Source organism: Mustela putorius, unplaced genomic scaffold (genome assembly GCF_011764305.1).
Source record: "Mustela putorius furo isolate JIRA1106 unplaced genomic scaffold, ASM1176430v1.1 tig00003923_pilon_pilon_pilon, whole genome shotgun sequence".
NCBI classification, from domain to species: Eukaryota; Metazoa; Chordata; class Mammalia; order Carnivora; family Mustelidae; genus Mustela; species Mustela putorius.
In genome coordinates this window covers 10203300-10213292 of record NW_025422068.1, presented here as the reverse complement: position 1 = coordinate 10213292, position 9993 = coordinate 10203300, and the positions used below count along the sequence as shown (strand labels likewise).

General features: G+C 52.2%; 1 protein-coding gene across 4 annotated transcripts in view; it reads right to left on the bottom strand.

Annotated features, from left to right (window-relative positions):
* Window positions 1–4061: 4061 nt before the first annotated feature.
* The window catches only part of MAML1 (mastermind like transcriptional coactivator 1), a 47057-nt gene continuing 41125 nt past the window's right edge, over window positions 4062–9993 (bottom strand). For 2 of the 4 annotated variants that reach the window (XM_045069252.1, XM_004759084.3), the window contains one exon: window positions 6324–9551. In XM_045069252.1, the coding sequence (XP_044925187.1) occupies window positions 8572–9551 (980 nt within the window). In that variant the 3' untranslated portion in view covers window positions 6324–8571. Of the gene's footprint in view, window positions 4078–4137; window positions 4637–6323; window positions 9552–9993 lie in introns of those variants that run through there. The other 2 variants (XR_006603400.1, XM_045069253.1) reach the window with 2 other exon arrangements.

Here is a 9993-nt window from a genome sequence, read left to right as displayed (position 1 = left end):
CCTTTAAAACCTTCCGGCTTCCCTTGGGCGGGGTTGGGTGTGGAGGATAGTCTCTAAGACATTAGTCCATGGTCTTTGCAGGTTGCCAGCTTCCTGAATGAAGCCTTTCCTTTCCCACATTGATTTTCAGGCGTTGAGCAGCAAAATCTGAGTTCCGGCCAGGTTCTCTGTCCAGTAACAATATGATATACATACTGATTTAAATATCATGGCCAATGAGACTTTTTGGTGACATACACTGAAATTCTCTACCTGTGTATTTACTTATTTTCTTTTAAATATTTTATTTATTTATTTATGAAATGGAGGGGGATAGGGAGAGAATGAACAGTGGGGAGGGGCAGAAGGAGAGGGAGAAGCAGACTGCCCTCTAAGCAAGGAACCCGGATGGGGGACTCCATCCCTGGACCCCTGGATCGTGACCTGAGCTGAAGGCAGTAGCTCAACCAACTGAGCCACCCAGGCGCCCTGTACTTACTTTTTAAGTGCTGTTTGTACCCATAAAGTGGGACCTGAACTCAGGACCCCAAGATCGAGAGTTGCATGCTCTGCCCACGGAGCCAGCCAGGCGCCCCCTCTTCCTGACAATTTTAGAAGAGCTTAAAATCAGAAAGAAAGACACTGAAATTGCTTATTTTCCAGATGCCCCATGCAGTGAGGTAGGCCCAGAGGTAAGAAAGGACACCTTTTCATCCCCACAGGCTCTGCAGGGAGACTGAAAGAGGGTGGGACCCCCAGTTTGGGGGACAGGAAAAAAGTCTTTGAAATGCTGATGAGCTCTGGTTTGCGTTGAGCAGGTTGTTCAGAAACCAAGCGCGCGTGGGGACTGCGGTCCGGGATTCGGGGACTGGGTCCCGGAATGTGCATGCTTGTAACAGAAGTGAGGGAGGCGAGAGGGGCAGGGGCCCGCTGAGCTGGGACAGGGCGCGGCTGAGCCCCAGCCCGCCGCCCTGCGGAGGGGGCCCTGCAGCGCATGGGGGCGGTCCAGGGCGGGGGGGGGGGGGGGGGGGGCCGGTGTTGAACGCGGGCGGCCTTGTGGAGGGGAGTAGCGCACGTCAAGGGCAGCCGCTTGCGCAGCCCCGGGCCCAGCCCATTCCCAGGGAGAATCCCGCGGCCCCCTAAAGGGCAGCACTGGGGGGCGCCACAGCTTCACCTAGAATCCGCACCTTGTGCAAATCGGGTCCTCTTCATCCAGTTAAGTGTATGTCTGATTACATGTCAGCGGATCTGAAGGGGCCACCCAAACCCATTCCCCGGGAGGGGCTGGAGCTCCTGGTCACTCAGCACTAGCAATGCTTGGTGGCCACCCTGTCCCCTTGCCACCAAAACTGTACCAAGAGGCGCACCAGCGGGGCAGCGGGGTGGCATGCATTGTCTCTCCCCAGTATGGAACTTCACCCTCCTCCCTTGATGGTCAGGGTCCTCTCCTCCTGCCAGATTTCTGGGCACAAGGAGCTCCAAGGCCCAGGAGGCCAGTAGATTTGTGCCTAACAGTCCTGCTGTGTCTTCTGGTGGCTATGTTGTCCCTTCAGGAGCCAGGGTCCCTGGTCGCACACAGTCTTAAGTGGAAGGACCTCCCAGGGGGGTCTCTGGAGTGAGAGCAAGCAAGGTATCCTCAACCTCCGCTCCCAGTTCCCCCTCCATGTCTCTTATCTAGTGGAGGCCCATGTCCCCCAGTCACTGATCTGGGGTACATACCCCTTCCTAGAGGATGGCGCCCTCTCCTTGCAAGGCCCTGTCACTGAGCTGACCCCTGACCTGTACTATGCTCCTGGAGAGCGGCTCCCGGGTGTCTGGAGGTGACGTCATAGTGGATCCTATGCCGTGCACCCCGTGATGGCACTGCTGTGCAGAAATGCTCCCTCCAAGGTGACATAGGACAGACTCTGTAGCACTGGGTCAAACACTCTTGACCCTCAGTGGCAGGACAGCCAGAGCCACACCCAGATGCAGCATCTGTTCCCAGACATGTGAATGAATGGCTGCTGCCAATGACCGCAGTGACGAAGACCAAGGAAGCCTCACAGATCATGGGAGACGAAGGAGGCTGGACACCTCAAATGCAGTGTGATTCTGGATGGGATCCCAGACTAGAAAAACAGGCATTACAGGACAGCTCTCAACAGCTGAATAAGATCTGTGGATTAGTTGACAGTCTTCGTTTCAGTATTAAGTTCCTATTTTTAATTTTTGTTTTATTTTATATTTGGGCGGGGAGGGGGGCGGTTCTGAACTCCTGTCCCTGAGATCAAGACCTGAGCTAAGATTGAGTCAGACACTTAACCAACTGAGCCATCCAGGTGCCCCTAATTTCCTGTATTTAATAATTATACTGTTGGGGCCTCTGGGTGGCTGTCAGTTAAGTGTCTGCCTTCAGCTCAGGTCATGATTCCGGGGTCCTGGGATCCAGTTCCCTATCAGGCTCCTTGCTCAGTGGAGAGCCTGCTTCTTCTTCTTCCTCTCCCTCTATACGCTCTCTCTCTCTCGTGAATAAATAAATAACATCTTTAAAAAAAAACTACTATACTGTTGCTATAAAGGATGGGGAAGCTGGGGGAACCATATCTAAGTATTGAGAATGGCAACTTTGCTGAGGTATAGAATTTATATACCATAAAATTCACCCATCTTAAATGTCCAACTCAACGACTTTTAGTAAATTCGCCCAGCTGTGTGAAGGATCACCATGATTTGGTGTTACAGCAAATTCATCATCCCAACAAGCCCAGCCCCAGGCCACCTGAATCTTTTCTGTCTTTACTGGTTTGCCTTTTCTGGACATTTCACATAAAGGGATTCATTCATTCCTGTGACATGTGGTTTTTGTGTCCATTGCGACTCAGCACACTTTTGTGACCTTTGTCCTCTTTTCAGAGTTTTTTGTAGGTTTTTTGTTTGTTTGGTACATCTGAGGTTCTAGCTAAACCAAGAGGCAGAAAACAAAACAAAACAAAACAAAACAAAACAAGGAAAAAAAAAGATGACTCACCATCCTTTCCTGGCGTGGGAGGGACAGATGTAGTACCAAGTGGCTAGCTGGTCTCCAGACGTGGGCTGACTCGGAGGCTGTTGCTAGCTCAGACTCTGTTGCTAGCAGGGTGGACACTGAGCAGTGATGATGCTCGAGCTCCTGGGTGAGTCAGAGGCATGCTGCCAGGATCCTGCAGAGACGCCCCCTGGCCCCTAGCTAGTCCATTCATAAGCCCCCTTTTCCAGCACAGGGAAGGGCGGAGTGGGATAGCAGAGGCTGGCTGATGTTCCCTGTAGCTACAGTTTGGAACTTGGTCTCTCCTTTGCTCAAGGGGTGGTATCCCTCCCTTAGGGTGCCCTTTTTCTGGTCTATGGATGTCCTCGGGCTCCCTTTGTGGAACATACTTGGCTGGTAGGCCTATCTGGCCATCACAAATACAGAGAGGTACATGCACTCTAGTGTGCAGGATTTAAGCAAAGTCTCTTGTACTGCACAAGCAAATATCAAAAAGAAGAAATGGCATGGGGGTGGCAGATATAACTAATAGATGGGGTTTAAAAAAATTTTTTTCACTACTCAGGGTTTAGCCACCCACCCCCCTGCCCCGATTCTCCATCACCGAGAATAACATGACACAGTAATGGGCTAGCTGAAGCTCTTGACCTTGAAGATGACAGTAAGTGGTTGGGCTCTGCCCCCCAAAGTGCAGAGAAGCAGCTAGGTATTTAAGAAAATACAGAACCCGGGGCGCCTGAGTGGCTTAGTGGGTTAAAGCCTCTGCCTTTGGCTCAGGTCATGATCCCAGGGTCCTGGGATCGAGCTCATTGGGCTCTCTGCTCATCAGGGAGCCTGCTTCCTCCTCTCTCTCTGCCTGTCTCTCTGCCTCCTTGTGATCTCTGTATGTCAAATAAATAAATAAAATCTTTTTAAAAAAGAAGAAAAGAGGGGCGCCTGGGTGGCTCAGTGGGTTAAGCCGCTGCCTTCGGCTCAGGTCATGATCTCAGGGTCCTGGGATCGAGTCCCGCATGGGGCTTTCTGCTCAGCAGGGAGCCTGCTTCCCCCTCTCTCTCTCTCTGCCTGCCTCTCCATCTACTTGTGATTTCTCTCTGTCAAATAAAAAAAAATAAAATAAAATAAAAAATAAAAAAATAAAAAAGAAGAAAAGAAAAAGAAAATACAGAACCCATCTGAAACCTTGACATTCAAGACAGAACAGCCAGTGATGGTATGTCAGGAAGGAAAGATCCAAAGATAGTTCAGCAAGCACTTACCTTGGCTGTGTCAAGGGAAGCTACCACCTCTGTGACTTGAGTATAGAATGCCAGCTTTTCCTTTGGCAATCTTGAAAAGTTCAGGGACAGGAACAAATGGAGCCTCCTGCACAGGCCTTGTCGAGCTACTAGTCCCCGGGCTGTTGCCTTGTGGCTTCTGTTCCTTCCATGCCCGCAGGCTGGCCGGGACCTGTGGCCTGGAGCAGGGAAGACACTGGACCGCCCTCTCCCACCCCCGGGGCCAACAGGTCTGGCTCTAGCTGTTGTCATTATGGTTTTGCAGCACACAGCGTGTCCTTCCCTTCCCCTCACGCAGGCCAGCTCCCTCAAAGATAGCATTCCAGGACACAGATATGAAGGCGGATGGGTGAGTTCTGCCTTTGTCCTGCGGTTTCTAATGTGGGAAACAAAGGCGGAAGAAAAATTATTAAATATCCTTATTAGCTATAGCCCATTGACAAGGCCTTGAAACAGGCAGAGTGACATTCTTCTAGGGACGCAATATGCTAATACTTTGCTAAGGGCAAAAGGCAATCTTATCCCAACGCCCAGGACCCTGTGAGTCTACTTTCACATATAAAAATTCTTTTGGAAACTTCCTTTATCTCTAAACACCCCAAAATATGTGTTGGTAATCATCCCCCAAACATAGAGCCCACTGATAAACATTTGAAGGGTCTCGTGACTCAGGTTTTATAAGACAGTAATAAATGACCTTGTCCCAACAACAGCTAGCCCTCTCAACGTCTTGGATACCTTGCTTCTGAAATTCCTTAGTCACTTAACACTACCCCCTCACCCCCTCCCAACCTGAAAGTGTATAATGGGCTGGCACCTCACAACCTCAGTGCAGCTCTTTCTTCCCACGGGTCCTGTCCCTGTGCTTTAATAAAATCACCTTTTTGCACCAGAGAGGTCTCCAGAGTTCTTTGTTGACTGACAGCTTGGAACCCTAACCTTTCCTATGTCAGTTTCTGCTCTGGGTGAGGGTCCAAAGATCATCTTTCCCAACCTCCCTGAGAAGGTCTGTAGGCACTGGCTAGCCTCTGGGGCTGGGCTTAGGGCAGCCACTCAGCCAGCCAGTTCTCTTTGAAACACAAGCACAGCCAAGAGGGAAGAGGGGCAGGTGCATTACCACTGTGAAGACAAAAGGGAAAGGGTGGGTCCATCATGTGATGACCCCCACAGTGGACAGTGACAACAGTGGGTGGGTGGGCTGGAGCATATGTTCTTCTAAAAAAAAGGCGGGGGAGGACACCAGATAGGACTTGGGGGAGTAGGGTGCTTGGAGGGTAAGTCTCAGGGCTTCCAGTAAAATATCTCAACTGTTGAGGACCTAAAGTACCCAAGTCACTGGGTCCAACTTCCTCCCTCCCGTTAGACATAAAGATGGGGTGGGGAGGTCCACAAGAGGGGAGAGGCTGGTGGCCCCAAGTTTCACCCTCCTACTTGTCATCAGGTAATAAAAGTTACTCTGAGGTTGGGGCGCCTGGGTGGCTCAGTGGGTTAAGCCGCTGCCTTCGGCTCAGGTCATGATCCCAGGGTCCTGGGATCGAGCCCCGCATCGGGCTCTCTGCTCAGCAGGGAGCCTGCTTCCTCCTCTCTCTCTGCCTGCCTCTCTGCCTGCTTGTGATCTCTCTCTGTCAAATAAATAAATAAAATCTTTAAAAAAAAAAAAAAAAGTTACTCTGAGGTAAACCAGACCAAATGTCCCTCCTTCCACCACCAAGCAGTGGGCAAGCAGCTCCATCCCGGATGGACACCAACTACCCAAGAAGTCACAGGTCAATCCCCTACCCACCCTGCTGGCGTGGCCACGTGAGGTCCAAGACACACGCGGTTTCCATACTAGCAAAATACTTTTATTATTTTATAATGATAAAAGAAGGAAAGTAAAGATTTCTTTTTGGTGTATACCAGAGTTAAGGGCAGTAGAAGAATAAGGGAATTAATGGGATTTTTATGTACTTTGATGACAAAAAAAGTTAACAATACCAACTGTTTGCCATAAAACTTATCATACTCCCCCAAAACACATATATAAAGGATCATAGTTTTAAAATCTATAAAAGTAAAAAATATACAGTCAGAAACTCTAACGCTTATTTCCTCTTTAATATAAAATTGTAAACATTTATTTACACAAAGCAAATGTGTATAACAAAGTCCGAGCACCCTTCTTTTGAGTCATGGCTCCTGGAAGAGGGGATTTGCACTGAAGCAGAGACGTCTCTTCCCCTGACTCCCCAAAAACCAGATTCATAAATAAAGCCACGGGCAGCTCCCTGGGGGGGACCCCAAGCATCACATTTTATTGCTCTGACACTGCAGCAAGAAGCCTGCTGTCTGTCTGGCAGCCCAAGGACTAAGGCAGGGGGCAGCCCTCCCCAGGAGGGGACAGAGGTGAGCAGCTAGAGGCAGACCAGGAGAGGAACAGGACCCATCACCAGCCTTTAGCCCTCTATTTTTGGTAGAAAACCCGCTGAAGTCACCCTCTTCCCCTTCAGATTGGGGAACTCACGCAGAGGGTGGAGTCTTCACTGGCTTTATGATTCATTCCCTTCTTTGAAAGCTAAATTCAGCATCTGGGAGGGCAAGGGAGGGCATTTAAAGGGGAAATGGCCCACACACCACCCAAGGTGGCAAATGGCTATTATAGAGAAGAGGATCTGAGGGTCCAAGTACCCCCAGCAAAGGCACTGCTGGTGCAGAATAATTACCCCTGTGTGCACAACCCTTCGTCCCCTCAAAAGCCACTCAGGCTGCCCACACAGATTATCTTCCCTGGCTCAATTCTTTACATAGGACACTCCTTGAATCATCTACTTTGAGACTCCAGGGAAATAAACACGGGGTTTCAGTTTGTTCCGAGACCACTCTGCATGGAAGCCACTCTTCTCAGTGTCCTCTCTGCTCTCCGACACTTTAAAAGGGTCTCACCCTGCACTTACCACTCTGCTTTCACTCTAACCCAAGTGCTCTCTCCATCTGTGTTGTCCAGAAACAGCCCACAGGGAATCCTGTTTTGTGGACTTTTAGCTTAGTCAAGTCCATAGACCTTCAGAGAGACATCCACTCAAAACCCGAGAAGGATGTATTAGTGTTATAAAGCCATTCTCTTCAAAAAGTGCAAGTCATCTGGCATGGGAGAGTGGCCAAAGTGGTGAAACCAAGTGGAATTCTCTCCTCCAGCCTGGCCTGCACCCCTCCCCCTTTGGGACCCCCACACTCCCGGTTTTCCCTCCTTCCCCCGCACCCTTGCCTTCTGGGGAGGAGATGCCCTCCCACCTACAATGCTGGGGCTCCCTAAGGGATTTTAGTGACTCCCCACCAATCTGGTACACTGCCTTCAAGAGGTTTTCCATTTGGGCTGGAGAGACAAAGAGGGGTGGCAGATAGGTCACGGGAACTGGAGACTAGGTGAGGACCTCTGTGCGCAGCTCAGCTAGGATCACCTTCCTGATACAGCAAATGCTAGTTTTCAGAGAAACTGCAGAAGGAGGGCAAAGACACAGACACAGGCACCCCATACATTCCATTTCAGCACATAGCCTGGGGGCTGGCAAGTCATGAGTGTCGACCCAGAGGGTGCAGCACTGTGGGAGGAGGAAGAAGGCAAGTGGCTGGAGAGGCCACATCTGTGTTCCCAGCGCTGCCACCTCGCGGCATCCTGTTCCTTTTTGGCACATACAGTCACAGGCTGCGCTGACGGAAATGACCTCCCAGGGACCCTCCCTATCCCCTGAAAAGAAGACAAAGAGCAGGAATAAGAAAGGCTCTTGACCACAAGGAAACCCTCAGTTCCCAATGCCAATCATTTTAAACCACCACCTATCCTAATCGGTCCTCAAATCTTTAAAAACAGTTTTTAAAATCTTTTCTATGCTACAAATTGCGAATGGTTCTGCTATACAAAGTTGCAACGAAACCGGTCCCCAGCCTTGGGGCAAGTGGCGAAATCTTGGATTAAGTCAACACGATGGCACACATCGTGGGGTTTCACCATCATTATTCTTGGGGTTTTTTTGGTCATTCAGATAGAAAACCTCCTGCAGAACCCTGTCCTGCTGTCCCGACACCAGGCAGTGGATGCCAGCAGAGGGGCTGGGGCCAGCCCGACAGACCGCAACTGCTGGCTGGGAGCTGGAGGTGGGGGGGGGGGTCCCCGCAGACCCTGGCCAGGGCCCGCCTTGGCCCTGGGGCTCCAATCCCACCCCTCAGCCCTGTTCTCTGGGCCACGAGCTTTTGGTCCAAAGTAGTTGATATTTCTTGAATCTGAGAACAAAAATACAGGCTGTAGGAACACTGAGAATACCGCAAACCCTCCAGTTACTGAGGCCCTAAAAGGTCATCCAAATCATTCATCCACTCTTCCGAAGTCCTGTTCTTCAGCAGGGAGTCAATCAGGTCGGCATCTCCAGCCATGCTGGCCAGCCCACTGGCCCCTGGCTGCCCGCTGTAGGCAAAGGGCAGCTCCTGGCCCGCGGTCCGCACAGGGTATGCCTGAGTGCAGTGCAGTCCCGCCCGGCCTCCCATGGGTGGTGCCGGGCTCTGGCTGAAGGCCCCCAGCTCAGGCCCACCGGGGCTCAGGCCCGGCAAGCCTGGCTGTGGGGCTCCCTGGGGAGGTGCTGGGGCGGGGGCACTGGTCCTCTGCTGCGCACTCACTGGGGGCAGCATGGACCCCGCCGCGGCTGCCGAGCTCATGGGGGCCATGGGCCTGCTGGGCATCGCCTGGGAGAACTGGGGGCTGGACATTTTCATGTGGGCCTGCTGCATGTGGAAACTGGAGGCTGCCGTGAAGGGGCTCACGGTGCTGCTCCCCGGGGTCTGGCCACTCAAGTTGGGCAGGCCCTGATGTGGCCACGAGGCGTTCTGGCCTCCCACAGTGGCTGACACCCTTGGCACCTGTGGCTTGGTTAAGCCAGAGTTCATAGTCCCCTTATTGTGCTGCTGGGAGAGGCTGGAGTTCCCCAGAGAGTTCTGCCCGTAGGCAGCGGAGACCGAGGTGTTCTGGCCCATGCCGGTCTGCCGTGCAATGTGGGCATGTCCATTGGCGGCCTGTGGCGGCGGCTGGGCAACAATCTGGGTGATGCCGGAGGCCATGCCGTAGAGACTGCCCTGCGGCAGGCTTTGGGAACCAGTGAACTGAGCCACACCCCGGTCCTGCGGGCCTGAGTTTGAAGGGAGAGAGGAAACTGAAGTGTGTCCAGGGCCCATTGGCATCAGATTCCCAGCCTGAGGGAACCCTCGAGGACAGCTGGAGTTAGATGGCCCCAAGTTGTTCATGCCAGGCACAGCACCAGAGGACCCTAGAAGGCAGAGAAGAGCCAGTCAATCGAGCTGGCATTTCTGGGCCCACTGCCACCGAGAGGCTCTAGGACCCCAGCTGCAGGCACTGTTCTCTGGCGTAAAAGGCCAAATCAGAACACCAGGTATCTTAAGGTCAGTGGACCCTCAAAGAAGACGGCCCTGTGGGCCAAAGGGGAGCAGGGTTCCCACAGGGTGGAATGGAGGCCAGTCTGGAGCAGTAATGAATTTAAGACCAGCTCAGAGGAGGGGGCCAAAGCCCAGGGCGGGGGAAGCCAGGAGACTCAATGATTCACCCGTCAAAGGCCCACTCTGTTTCTGCTCCGTGGGAGCTCCACGCCAGCACAGCAGACTCCAAGACAGATACAGCCCAGGGTCTGCCTCGGGGAGGCAAAGGCTCTGTGGTATGACAGGGTGGTAACAACAGCTGGCAGGGCAGGGGAC